We start from the raw sequence: 14,074 nt of genomic DNA on the forward strand, positions 1-14,074 counted from the left end.
TACTTACCAAGTCTCCTTGGTTTCAAAACATTTTAGACTTTTTAGTTCTTTCAGAATGATAGCTTTTGAAATATCAGGCATTTCAAATATTGATTGCATTTGCACTTTTGAGTTTTACACTATTTAAAAAAACCTATCCACATGCAAGATTTAAAGACATAGTAAGTTAGCTTATTTAATATTTAGAGAGTAACTCAGTGTGTACTTTATTTATACAAATTATATCTTATTTATTTGCTATAAATGGGTATTCATGTTTTACCTGTACGTATGTCTGTGCACAATATGCATGCTTGGTGCCCATGGAACACAGAGGATGCATCCAATGTCCTGTGACTAGAGTTATTATAGACAGCTTTGAGACACCATACGGGTGCTGAGAATCTAAGCTAGTTTCTCTGGAAAAGCAGACATTGCTCTTAACCATTGAGCTACCTCTCCAGCCCTTGATTAGTTTTTTAAAATAATTTTTTAATTTTTTAAATTCTAAAACTAAAAACTTCTAAAACAGAGGGGTGAAATCTTGAAGTCCACTGAAGCTGTTTTACTCATTTCTAAGTCATCTGCTCCATGGTGATTTCTCTTACTTGAAAAATCTAGTTTTATCTAGTTTTACAATAACCATAAGAATCTAGGTTTTCAAAGTATTTTGCAAAAGAAATGCTACAATGTAGGTGATGATTGCATTATAATGTTATATTAAAATGTTAAGACTTTTACTATACCAAAGAATGGTATCTAACAATAATTATTAATTACTGACTAGCAGTAGTTACTGAGTAATTTCTTTGTAATCATGATGGGCCAGTGCTTTGATTTCTTGGTTTCATGTAGCCTTTACAAGATCCCCAAAAATGGGGGTATTTATATTATTATCCCATAATAGATGAGAGGAAAGAGAGGCAGACAAATGTTAATTTGCTCAATACTCTGTTATCTTGGAGAAGCATCACTGTCCACATTCTTAGCTAGTTAAAATGTCTGAAGTTCTGTTTCATGTCATGAGGAACAGATATCTGTTGTAGTAATTATTTAAAAAGCGGCCTCCAGTGAAGCCGACTGTCTAAGCTGCAGCAGCTCTGCTGAGCTCTGCTGCCATGTTGTGTGGCCAGAGGCCACGTGCGAGCCGCAGCTAGAAACGGCCAGCCAGAGACACCAGCCCTGCCACCCATGAGATGCCAGCATGGGAGATGGCTCTGCCAGTCTTTCACACTGTCTCTGCAAGGCTGGGCTTTGCCCAGACTATCTCGCCAACCACACAGGCTCGGTATAGATGAGACTCTAATGCTTACATTATCCAAAGGCTTATATATTTGGTAATGATCAATAACAAGATGCCCTTAAAATCAGAAGTGTGACCCAGTACCCAACCTAGATATACCAACTACCTCTGACTGGCAGACACTCGTGAACATCTGCCTCCATGTTCACCTCTCTTGTTCTTCTCCCTCCCTTAGCTCCTTCTCCTCCTTTTTCTCTTCCTCTCCTTTCTCCTCCTCTTCTTCTCTTTGCTCCTCCCACCTTAGCTCCTCCTACAGATATCCCAGGAATGATTTGAAACAGAAGATGAGAATGAAGGAAGATGTTCTTTGACTCTCCTGTGGCAAGTGCCCATTGGCTGATGAGAACATCTGTGTTATTAGTGGTGCTAGATTAGGTCACAATATACAGTACATCCATTTATTCATCAATAACCATTAATAAAATGTCTTTTCCTTTTTTTCCTTTCTCCTCCTTTTCTTCATAGTCAACGAAGGCCTGAACCAGCCTACAGATGATTCATGCTTCGACCCTTACACGGTTTCCCATTATGCGGTTGGAGAGGAATGGGAGCGGTTGTCTGACTCTGGCTTTAAGCTCACATGCCAGTGCTTGGGCTTTGGCAGTGGTCATTTCAGATGTGATTCATCTAGTGAGTAGCTTGCATTCTCCATCCACTTACTCCTCCATCTCTTCTGGTCTCATGCCATGCGTTCGCACTAGTTGGCCACGGAAGCATGTTTGGCAGACACGGGCTCTTCCAAACATGGTGCAAACAGAAGTATACTGTTTGACTCAAAGTAACATTTTGCATCATAGAAGGATGATGGGAAATTTTACTTGTGGAATATGACTGCATTTCAAGAGTTGTGTACTAACCCAACTATTCCTTAAAAAGTATATTTGTAGTGGTGTTATGCTTTTTGAAATGTTTAGGTATATGTAAATTGAAGTTAAAACTCTCATTGGAGTTTGGTCTAATTGAGAAGTTATGAGACAGGCAGGGAGAAACTCCAAATTCCTTTCAGTCTTTGAGTAAGGACAGAGTGAGTATTTATACTCCCAAACACTACCTTTCTCAGCATAACCAGATATACATGTATTGTAATAAATGCACACATCACATACGCGCACGCGCGCGCGCACACACACACACACACACACACACACACACACACACCCCTCACAACCCAGATAGCCCAAACATTGCTAGTATAGAAGAAAATGTCTCAGTAATGCATTCAACATTTAAGGATCAAGTTCAGGGCTGGTGAGCTAGGTGTCCTATCCCTGGAAGCCACGTAGTGCCAGATCCCACAAATTGTCCTTTGACCTTTACATATGGGACACTGATGCCCATATGCACACACACATGTACACACACATGAAAGTCAGTAAATGTAAAAACTGGTAAGATCAACTTTCACTGGAAAATATTTGATTTTTCAAATTTTAAAGAGGTTAATTTTTTTAATTCTTAGTAAAAATTACCCTAATAATGATCTATGTGTTTAGAGATTTAGTACTGGAATATATAACCATTTATTCTTTGTTTGTAGAGGTATAATCATTATTGGCTTTAAGTGGTTTTTGTGTCTTTTTATGTGTTAATCTTATGTCATAGACATAGGCCTGTGGGCAACTATAGATCCTATATCCCGTGGAATGATATTTAATAGATCTCTGAAGTTTTTTTGTGTAGCATTTTCCTTTACTTTTACATGAAATAGCAAAATCCAGATTGAAAGTTTAAAATCAAAAAGTGGTTTCAATGTGTGTAGTTAAGTGGAGCCCAGCGGGCCATACACCGTGCTGGAATCTGTGGGAGGGATACCATTTGGCATTGACCAGGTTTTTCAGTTCAGAGAGTGAACTACATTGAAGTTTGCATGTTTTTTAATAAGTTTGTACTTTGTGGAAGTATACAATGATTTTACCTGTGAACCTTTGACTCAACGGTCTTTGCTGAAAATGTCAGAACTGCCTTACACATTTGCTTATGGTTTAAGGAAGGCTGGATTGTCAAAGTGGAAGAGCCACTGCTCTGTATGAGTGTCATAAGTGAACTCTGTTTAGCATTAATCTTAGTGGTTAATGGGCATTTTACATATGACGCTAGACACAGCTCACAGTGACCAGATACTTCTCAGAACTCATCTATTTGTACAAGCCTGATTCATTCATTTGTCATTATTTTGTTGGTTGTTATATTTTGTTTGTTCTTCATATATATGAATCAGATGGTAACAAGTGACACCAGCTGTTCTCACTTTAATCTGTTTGTTTGTTTGTTTGTTTGTTTGTTTTTGTCATTGTTTTATGAGACAAGGTTTCTCAGTGTAGCCCTGGCTGTGGTGCGCTCGGTTTATAGACCAGGCTGGCCTCAAACTCAGAGATTGCCTGCCTCTGCCTCCATAGTGCTGGGAGTGAAGGCGTGTGTAACCACACCTGGCCTCTCTTTAATGTTTAATTAAACTATTTTGTATCTAGGATCTCTGAGAACCCAAAACATATTTTTTAATTTTCCATAATTGTAAAATTTTTGAAGGAGCCAAGTGAATCATTGGTTGCTCCTCTGAAATGATTTTGGTGGTAGTGTTAACATGGGCCTGTCGAAAGACCAAAAAATAAAGGAAAAAACAAAAACCCACTGGCCTGGAAAATATTAAATGTTATGATGAAGAAATGCTTCATCATAGGAAATGTGATCCTGGACTTTCAGCTCCATATGGATTCATGTCCTGTCCCAGTGTTCTGCCCACCCTGTGAGTCGGAACACAAGTAACTCTGCCTGTGATGCCCCTACCTTGCAGAATGGTGCCATGACAACGGTGTGAACTACAAGATTGGAGAGAAGTGGGATCGTCAGGGAGAGAATGGCCAGCGGATGAGCTGCACATGCCTCGGGAACGGAAAGGGAGAATTCAAGTGTGATCCCCGTAAGTCATCCTGGCAGTGGTTTCTAGACTGTTATGTACTCCCACCGTCCTAACTGAGCCAAGACACTTATTTACAAGATGGGATGGGCATGGTGGGCTTGTCCATCTTGTGGTTGGGAAGTCAGTAGCTTCAGAAGTGAATCGTGACTGAATATCCTGCCCAAGCACTTTTAGTATTCTCACGACCTGAGCGTTTTGGTCATCTGCAGTGAAGTGTTATATAGACTCAGTTTTTAGTTTTTATTTTTATTTTATTTTTTAAATTTTTTTTAGACTCAGTTTTTAAAATATGACTTCAGCCTTTCCATCTGGCCTACTGTACTAAGGCTTTGGAACATCTTGTGATTCACCCAAGTTGATGAGATTTGGCCTGTGCTCGTTCAGATTGAGGGCAGGTGCATCAGCTTGAATCTACATGATTTTCCTTGATCTTACAACCGTTTCTGATCTGTGCCCATGTGCAGATGAAGCAACGTGTTATGACGACGGGAAGACCTACCACGTAGGAGAACAGTGGCAGAAGGAATATCTCGGAGCCATTTGTTCCTGCACGTGTTTCGGGGGCCAGCGGGTAAGAGTGGTTGGCATAAATGCACAGAGGAGGCTCCAGCATGGATGTGCTGTGTGCACAGGTGGGCCTTGCCTCTTACGAAGAGTCCCTAAGATGGGTATCTTAGTTAGGGTGCCATTGCTGTGAAGAGACACCCTGGCCAAGGTAACGTTGATAAAGGACATTTAATTGGGGCTGGCTTACAATTTCAGAGGTTCAGTCCATTATCACCATGGCAGAAAACATGGCAGTGTCTGGGCAGACATGATACTGTAGAAGGAGCTAGGAGTGTTCTGCATCTTGATATGAAGGCCAGGAGAAGACTGTCTTCCACAGGCAGATAGGAAAAAGCTCTCTCCTGCAGTGGGCAGAGCTTGAACATAGGACCTCAAAGCCCATCCCCACAGTGATTCACTTCCTCCAACAAGGCCCACCTACTCCAACAAGGAGTGCCACTTCCTATGGACCAGGCATATTCAAACCACCACAATGGGTCTATCCCTCCCCAGTTGATAATAGCTTCAGCTCCTCCTCCCATAACTAAAATTCTCAGGCTGTCCTGTTTGTCCTCACCTGAAGTGTAGCACTAAGCTTCCAGCTCTGTGCTGACGGACCAGCATCTCAGTGGCAATATTGTTCACATTTTTAACGATACTGTGATCTAAGAAAATGCCACTGTTTTTGAGCCCTTGCTCGATCTAAAAATAGTTCCCTTATTATCACTCTAATACTGAGCTAAGTAATAATAGACACACAGGAAGAGTGGCCGGGGCTCTTAACGATCTATTTGGAGACAGTAAATTAGCATCCCCTGCCAAGCCAAGCTAATCACAGGAGAGTTTGACTAATACAGTTCTGGATGGGCTGCACTCAGCAAGAAGGCTTCATAGACGAAAAGAGAAACATAAACCAACCGCCTGGGGTTTAGGATGGCTATCAAGTGGGGAGGGAAGGAAGCAGAGACAGTGAGCATACTTCCTGGCCTAGGAAGAGCTGGCCCAGTGAGGCAGTTCTTCCCCTGGAATCTTTTGGTTAGGAATTAGGTTTGAGGAGGAAGAGAACTGTGGAAGGCTGGGAAAGTCATGACTTAAGCCGTTAATTCTCAGTCATTTCTAATGTGTGCCCTTCTTCAATAGAACAACAATTTCCACTCCATCCTTTAATTATTGAAATCTCGAAGCGACTTTTAACTTGCATGTAATAGAGGGCTGGTCATGGTGGCACACACCTTTAATCCCAGCACTTCGGGGAGTCAGAGGCAGGCAGATCTGAGTTTGAGGACAGCCTGGTCTACAGAGCAAGTTCAGGATACCCAAGGCTACACAAAGAAACCTTGACTCAAAAAAAAAAACAAAAACAAAACAAAACAAAAAAGATAGGGCAGGTCCCACAAGTCTTCCTTTGACTTCCACACATGCTGGGGCACATGTGTGTACGTACACATATGTAAATAACTGTGCTTAATTTTTTTAGAAATTAAATTGTTATATAAAGGGCTTGACCTTAAAGGGTCCCCAAACTCTGATGCACAAGAAATAATGCCCCCGCCCCCACAGTGAAGTTCACCGGTTAATGCTATTGGCACTCACCAATGATTAAAGTAGCACAATGGAAAATAGCCTTTTAACAAATGAATCCAGGAGCTGGAGAGATGGCTCAGTGCTTAAGGGACTGGGGACCTGGACTTAGTTTCTCTCCTCACATGGTCCATAACATCCAGTCCCAGGAGAACTGATGTCCTCATCTGGCTTCCTTGAGTACCAGGCACACATGGTGCACAGATGTACATGCAGGCAAGCACTTATTACATAAAATAAAAACATATGATACATCTGTTTTTAAAAGAAAAAAGGGTCAATTAATGTGGCCACAAGAAAGATTCTGTGTATCATCAGAACCTTCTTAGATCTGGGGCAGCCTATGGGATTAACAATCTCAGTTTATCCATTATTCATGGAGTGAACTGTCTGTCCTTGTCTGTCTGTCTCTTTCTCAGACAGACACACAGAAGCAGATCATAAAAATCAGTCACCATGGTCTTACTGAGTGACCTGGTTGGGAAGTAGGTTTTGGTCGGTCTTCAGTACGTCCTTGTTTCTTATGAACGTGACTCCCTTTGAGTAAGGGCTGCCTCTAAAGTTCCGAAACATGATGGTGGTGGTTGTTATGGTTTTATACGAAAGCATCTTTATTGCTTCTGCAAGCAGACCTTATGGGAAATAGGCTCTTAAATGGGGAAATAATGTCAAAAATGTTCAAATGATTCTGTAAGAAAAGTGATTGTAGATTTATTTATTTTTGAGACAGAGTTTCTCTGATATGTAGCCCTGCCTGTTCTGGAACTTGCTATGTAGACCAGGCTGGCCTTCAACTCACAGATATCCACCTGCCTCTGGGTGTGTGCCACCATTACCCAGCCTAGCCTTATTTATTAATTTTTTTTAAATTATAAATGTAAAGTCTCGTTAGTTAGGCAAAAGATGGCTACCAACCAGAACTCCCCCAGTCTGTGAACCCAAAGGGCTACTTTGTCCCAAGAGTGCCCCTCTCTTTATGTCTTCCCTAGTATCCATCTCCATTTCCCCTAGGGTTTCTGCTTGGTGACATCATTTGCCTCATCAGCTCTGGTTTTCCTTCCTCCCAGCTCAGGAGCAATGAGAAAGCAAATTTGTGTCTGGAAAAACTCTGGAAGAAGCATAAGCCCACTGTGGTGTCTTCCTGTACCCCATCCCATCTCTGTCCAGAGCTAAGGCTATAGGTTAGGGAGGTTTCAGAAGGGACTGGAAAGAGAATATGGTCGAGTACCCAATTCTACCTGGGACCCACTGTGCCCTTTCTGGCTCCTTCAAGTCATTCCTCTCCTGTGGACTTGTGCCTTCACCAGAAAGTGATGGAATTTATCCACACGCTCTCAAGTCACTGGTCAGAGCCATAGGGTCTATAAGAAACCTTCCACCTAGAGCAGAAAGCCTACCAAGGAGGAAGGTGGGACCAAAGATGGGTAGAGCAAAAGAAGTGAGGATATTTCAGAAGAAAGAAAAGCACATGTAGACAGATTAATAAGCCAACATCTATTCTAAGAGTTACAACTGCGCACAGGCATCATTGAAGCTTCCTGATTAACTGCTTATACTGCCAGTGGGCCAGAGCTGAAATTCTTTAACTCAAGCTCTAAGTTGTGATATCAGTAGGTTATCATAAATCCCATTTAACTTCGTGTCTCTCCTCTCAGGGTTGGCGCTGTGACAACTGCCGCAGACCCGGGGCTGCTGAACCCAGTCCCGATGGCTCTACTGGCCACACCTACAACCAGTATACACAGAGATACCATCAGAGAACGAACACTGTAAGTGTATACATGTTCCCGTGCCTCTGCCTGCATGCAGTCAGGGTCATAGTACAAAGTCGCTGGACAGATGCTTTTCTTGAGTGAACCAAATGAGTTTTATTGGGAGAGAAATTTTTTTGTTCCTGAGTTCAGTCCTCAAAACCCATGTAAAAAACCTGGGTGCTGTGGCAAGTGCTTATAATTCCTTCACTGAGGAGGTAGAAATGGGGTGTTGGGGGAGTGTCCCTGGGGCTGTCTGGCCAGCCACTGTAGCCTCATTAATGAGCTTCAGGCTTGTGAATACGGAGACAGCATCTACATGATTAAAGTTAACTACTGGCCCCTTATATATACAAAGTCTTACGAATTAATTATAACTTGCCATAGTTTACAAGATTCCTAAGCATTGTCTATTGGCTCAGTACATTGCTAGTCTTTTGAAATTAGATAGCTATCCTTTCTAATAAAACACCTATGACACATCCTCAGCCCCTTCCCCCCGCACACTTTTGTTTTTCAGAGTATTTGTTACTAATAATGTTTTGCTTGTATTTTGACAGAATGTAAATTGCCCAATTGAATGCTTCATGCCGTTAGATGTGCAGGCCGACAGAGACGATTCCAGAGAGTAATCTTTCCAGTCCGAACCAACAAGTGTCTCTCTACCAAGGTCAATCCACACCCCAGTGATGTTAGCAGACCCTCCATCTTTGAGTGGTCATTTCACCCTTAAGTCTTTTGCTCTGGAGTCAAGTTCTCAGCTTCAGCTCAACTTACAGCTAGCTTCTCCAAGCATCACCCTGCGGGATGTTTTGAGACTTCTCTCCTAAATGGTGACAGTTGGTTGCCCTGTTCTGCTTCAGGGTATTCAGTACTGCTCGGTATTGTTTAAGAGAATCAAAAGTTCTTGTGATTTGGTCTGGGATTGATAGGGAAACACAGGTAGCCAACCAAGATGAAATGTATTGAATGATTGTATCCAAGATCTTGAGCAGGAAAGTTACCCAGACACTTCTGCTTTCTTCTGCCATCTGGCCCGCAGCACTGTCAGGAGGCATGTTCTGTGGCTGTGTATTCAAACACCCCACAGGACTCACATTGTCCCAACAATTCAAATTGCCTAGAAATATCTTTCTCTTACCTGTTATTTATCAATTTTTCCCAGTATTTTTATACGGAAAAAATTGTATTGAAGACACTTTGTATGCAGTTGATAAGAGGAATTCAGTATAATTATGGTTGGTGATTATTTTTATATGTACATGCCAACGCTTTACTACTGTGGAAAGACAAGTGTTTTAATAAAAAGATTTACATTCCATGATGTGGAAGTCATTTCTGTTTTTTTTAACATCATGTATTTGGAGAGAAAAATCATCACCTTCATGAATGTCCTTTTTCTTTTCAATTCAACAAACATTTGAAGAGCCATTGTGTTGGGCTGGGGGTAATTTCTGCACATGATCTCCTGCCTGGCCTTACAGAAGTATTGATACTTTTTGTCATTTTGTGTTTTCAGTTGTGGTATTGCCTTACCAGATTTAAATGGATTCAAATGTGTTCTAAGCTTGCTAACTAGCGCTTTTTTTTTTTTTTTTTTTTTTTGTTTTTGTTTGGGTTTTGGGTTGTTTTTGTTTTTTTTTTGTGAACGGGTTTCTCTGTGTAGTCCTGGCTGTCCTGGAACTCACTCTGTAGACCAGACTGGCCTTGAACTCAGAAATCTGCCAGCCTCTGCCTCCCAAGTGCTGGGATTAAAGGCATGAGCCACCACTGTGTGGCTAGCTAGTGCGATTTTAAAAGTATAATGGAAATAAGATTTGTTCTCAGTGTGTGTGTGTGTGTGTGTGTGTGTGTGTGTGTGTGTGTGTGTACATACAAGTCTGTGGAGCTGCCCATGAAGATCAGGAGGCCAGAAGAGGGTGTGTGCTGGGTCCTTTAGAGCTGGATACAGGTGCTTGTGAAGTAGACACTGGGATTTGAACTCACCTCTCCAGCCCGATAGTTCTGTTTAACCGTCACAGGCCTTTGCTTCTTTGAATAAACATTATTCAAGTAGATCACTTGCAAGGAAAGCAGGATGGCTGAGCTGTTCCAATGACTTGAGTGGCAGTGTATACAGACGTTCTTGGGAACCCCGTGCTATGACGTCAGTCTAGCCCATCCTGATTCGGGTCAGCTGACACTATGAGTGTCAGCAGAACTCCCAGCTCAGCTTACTTACAGTTGGCCTGCAAAAAGTAGTTTCCTTTTCAGTGAGCAAGATTTAGGAGATTTTGAATTTTCATATTGAACATGGGGTATGTAGTATGGAGCCTGAGGTTCACTAGCAGAGTACTTAGCTAGAATGTTGAAGGCTTTAGGTTCACTAAAAACTTATTCCTACCTAAAAATATCAAGACATTTTAGAATAGTAAATAGTAGCACAGAAAAACAGTAAAAAGTTTATTATTGTCTTAGTAACTGTTCTGTTGCTGTGAAAAGACACAATGATCAATGTAACTTTTATAAAGTAATTGGAGGCTTACTTATAGTTTCAGAGGGTGAGTCCGTGATCATGGTAGAGAACGTGGTTGTGGCAAGCAGGCAGGCATAGTGCTAAAGAAGTAGGTGAGAGTTCTACATCCTGATCCAGAGAGAGAGAGAGAGAGAGAGAGAGAGAGAGAGAGAGAGAGAGAGAGAGAGAGAGAGATACTGTGAGAGAGAGAGAGAGAGACTGCGCCCGCCCACCTGCAGTGGCATACCTCCTTCAACAAGGCTACACCACCAACAAAGACACTTGATACTTCCCAAACAGTTAACCAGATGGGGACTAAGCATGCTAATATATGAGCCTATAGGGGGCATTCACATTCAAACTACCACAATTATTAATTAGTAAAAGATTCAGAAAATACTTGAAAAATACACCAATATTCAGTAAAGAGTACTTTGGTAAATACCTGGTAAAGAACAAATTCAGAATGGTGTCTTTCTTGGTTCATTTGCTAGAAGAACATACTAGGTCACTTCTGAATTGATTTGACATTTAGTTCTCATTTGGAGGTGGTTTCAAGGCTTAATTTTGCAGAGTCAGCTCAGATGAGCCTTCCTTACAGACTGTAGGCCCAGCCCCTGAGCTCTCACTTGTTCAGTTTCTCCAACCCAATAGTCAGCAAGCTAGCTGCAGTGTGTGCATCACGACAGAAGAGCTAGGCCTGTCAGCTTACACCTCCGATCCCATTGCTTAGGAGGTCAAAGCAGGCATATTGTCATGAGTCTGGACTGTACAGAAGTTCTAGGCTAGGCCTGGGCTTTGGCAAGTGAGATCCTGTCTTTAAAACAAACAAACAAACAAACAAACAACAAAACCAGAAGAAAGGAAAAACATAGAATACTAAGAGTGACAGCATGCAATTGTAATCTCAAGATTTAGGGAGTCTGGACAGGAGACTCTTGAGTTTGAGGCCAGCCTGAACTTGGACTACATGGTCAAACTAGGCTCCACAGAAGACCATGTCTTAAAAAACAGGACTGGGATGGAGTCCAGTTGCCAGAGCGCTAGTGTGCATGTGTGAAGACACCCTGTGCTCAATCATTACTGCATGAAATAAAACACTGTGGTGGTGCATGCTTGCACGCACTCCCAGCACTAGGGAGGTGAAGCAGGGTCAGAAGTTCAAGATGATCTTCACTACATGGGGAGTTGGAGGCCACCCTAGGTTACAATGAGACCCTGTTTTCTCCTACTACCATTCAAACCTCATTGGAAGTACAGATCCAAGTGCTATTATATAGCTGGCTGACATGGTGTGTGTGTGTGTGTGTGTGTGTGTGTGTGTGTGTGTGTGTGTCCCATCTGTTTGCTGGTCTTTTTTGTTTTGTTTTGTTTTGTTTTGTTTTTGTCTTTTTGAGACAGGGTTTCTCTGTATAGCCTTGGCCGTCCTGGAACTCACTCTGCAGACCAGGCTGGCCTCGAACTCAGAAATCCACCTGCCTCTGCCTCTGCCTCCCAAGTGCTGGGATTAAAGGCGTGTGCCACCACTGCCCGGCTGCCAGTCTGTCTTAACTTCATTCAAGGGAGGACTTGACTCCCACCAGTCTTCATCTGAAGTTCCTGGAAGAAGGCAGCAGAGCCGGCGGGGTGGGAAGCACATTCATAAGTGAAGGGGTCAAGAAAGCAACTCTTGGTTTTGCTCCATAGTTAAAACCATAAACATCAGCAGAGTGGAGAAGCCCATACTTGTAATCCCAGCCCTGGGGGAAGGAGAGGCAGGAAGATCCCCACAGGTTGAAAGTCAACCTGATCAAATGGAGTAGGGTTTGATCCTGGCCTAGAAAGCTAAGGAGCAAACAAAGGCAAAGAGCAGGATCCGGCTGTGATGGTCCAGCCCGTCCAAGACAAAGCAGAGTCCCTGAAATGTCATAGCCAAACAGTCCAGTCAGTTGGACTGATTTAGTTGAATAGTCAATCCCTCTGACTACTTTTATGCAAAAAGATAAAAATCACAACCTTCATGGTTAAGATTGAAAAAAAATAAGGGGTTAGAGAGAAGGCTCAGCTGGTAAGGGGTCACTTATTACTGTTCCTGCATTGTTATTCAGTGGCTGTCTGTCAACTGCCTGTAACTCCAGCTCTAGTGGACCCAAAGCCTGTAACCTCCAAAGATCCCTGTACTCGCATGCATGTACACACACACACACACACACACACACACAAGAGACCCTGGTCCTCTGTAAGAGCAGCAGTGCTCTGAACTACTAAGCCATCTCTCCAGCCCCTAAAAATAGATCTAAAACAAACAAACAGCCCAACAACAGCAGAACTGTCTTTCCTATGGTACTCTATTGTTTTTCTTCTTCTAACTTTGAAGATGGGCTCTCAGTGTGTAGCCCACCCTGGGGTCAGACTCACTATAATCCTTCTTCAGCTTCCCAAGTGCCAGGCTGAGAGGTGTGGGCCACATAGCAGACTGCTGGCTTTCAAAGCAACACATGAAACTGATGGCTCAACGTAGAATGTATGCATCACATTTAAAAGGGCCTTTAATAACACAGAACCCTTTCCCCCTGGTTCTCTCACAGTAAGAACATTCATCAGGAAAGCCACTTAGTGTTCCCAAAGATCCTTAAGTCTTCACTGACTCATGCTGTCGAGTCCCCTGAGAACTGCCTTCAGCAAGCCAGATTGCCAAGGCATAATTAAAAGACTTGGCTGGATTTAGGCTAGAGACAGACAATTCAGGATGATTCTGTTAAAACTAGTAAATGTTATCAGACTTTTAAAAGAAAGTGGCCAAAGTTGATTTGTAAGGAAATGTATTGTTTGGTACTTATATTGTTGTCAGCTCTAATGACCTACGTGAATTATGTAAATTAGTCCACTATAAAGTCGGTATAAGCCTGTAAGGCACACTTTCTAGGGAGGTGAATGAAAAAATGGGGAGGTAGAAGTCTAACTATGGGAAATGGCTTTTCCTATTTAACTATATTTCCATGGAAAATTCTATTCCACTTCTAGCTGTATGAAACTCATTAAGGTGATTAAGAAACATCACATCAGCACACTTACGGGCTGTAATTGCCTCCTATTCAGTAAGTTCCCATTACTGCAGCAGGGAAAGTGGCAGGCAACAGTTTTTTAAATTTTTTCTCAGGGATGCAATTCAACTGTTAAAAAAAAAATAAAAAGCATTGTTGGGACTTCTCATATTTGCAAAGATCTAAAGATTACCAGAGGCTGGCAAAGCATCTTTGACCTCGCACGGACTCACCAAGTTCTTGAAGACTCTAGATCAGGGGGCCCAAGAGCACTCAGTTGGAAAGGGGGCTTGTTGCCAAGTCTGATGACCTGAGTTCTATCATTGGGACCCACAGTGGAAGAGAGAACTGACTCCTGCAGGTATCCTTCCACCTCCACATGTATGTCATAGTGCATGGATGGGAACAAGCATGTGCATGCGCACGCACACATGCATGAGCATGCACACATGCACACACAAAACCTTAGAGCCTCATTGG

At 42.4% G+C, this 14,074-nt stretch overlaps 1 protein-coding gene across 10 annotated transcripts in view; it reads left to right on the forward strand.

The window, feature by feature from the left end:
- Positions 1–9,401, forward strand: part of Fn1 (fibronectin 1) — a 69,352-nt gene extending 59,951 nt beyond the window's left edge. For all 10 annotated transcript variants that reach the window (XM_034497764.2, XM_034497766.2, XM_034497768.2 and 7 more), the window contains 5 exons: positions 1,748–1,912; positions 4,074–4,199; positions 4,664–4,770; positions 7,982–8,095; positions 8,638–9,401. In XM_034497764.2, coding sequence (XP_034353655.1) covers positions 1,748–1,912; positions 4,074–4,199; positions 4,664–4,770; positions 7,982–8,095; positions 8,638–8,709 — 584 coding nt within the window. In that variant the 3' untranslated portion in view covers positions 8,710–9,401. The remainder of the gene's footprint in view (positions 1–1,747; positions 1,913–4,073; positions 4,200–4,663; positions 4,771–7,981; positions 8,096–8,637) is intronic.
- The last annotated feature ends 4,673 nt before the right edge of the window (positions 9,402–14,074 follow it).

The sequence above is a fragment of the Arvicanthis niloticus genome, chromosome 3, assembly GCF_011762505.2.
Source record: "Arvicanthis niloticus isolate mArvNil1 chromosome 3, mArvNil1.pat.X, whole genome shotgun sequence".
Taxonomy (NCBI): domain Eukaryota; kingdom Metazoa; phylum Chordata; class Mammalia; order Rodentia; family Muridae; genus Arvicanthis; species Arvicanthis niloticus.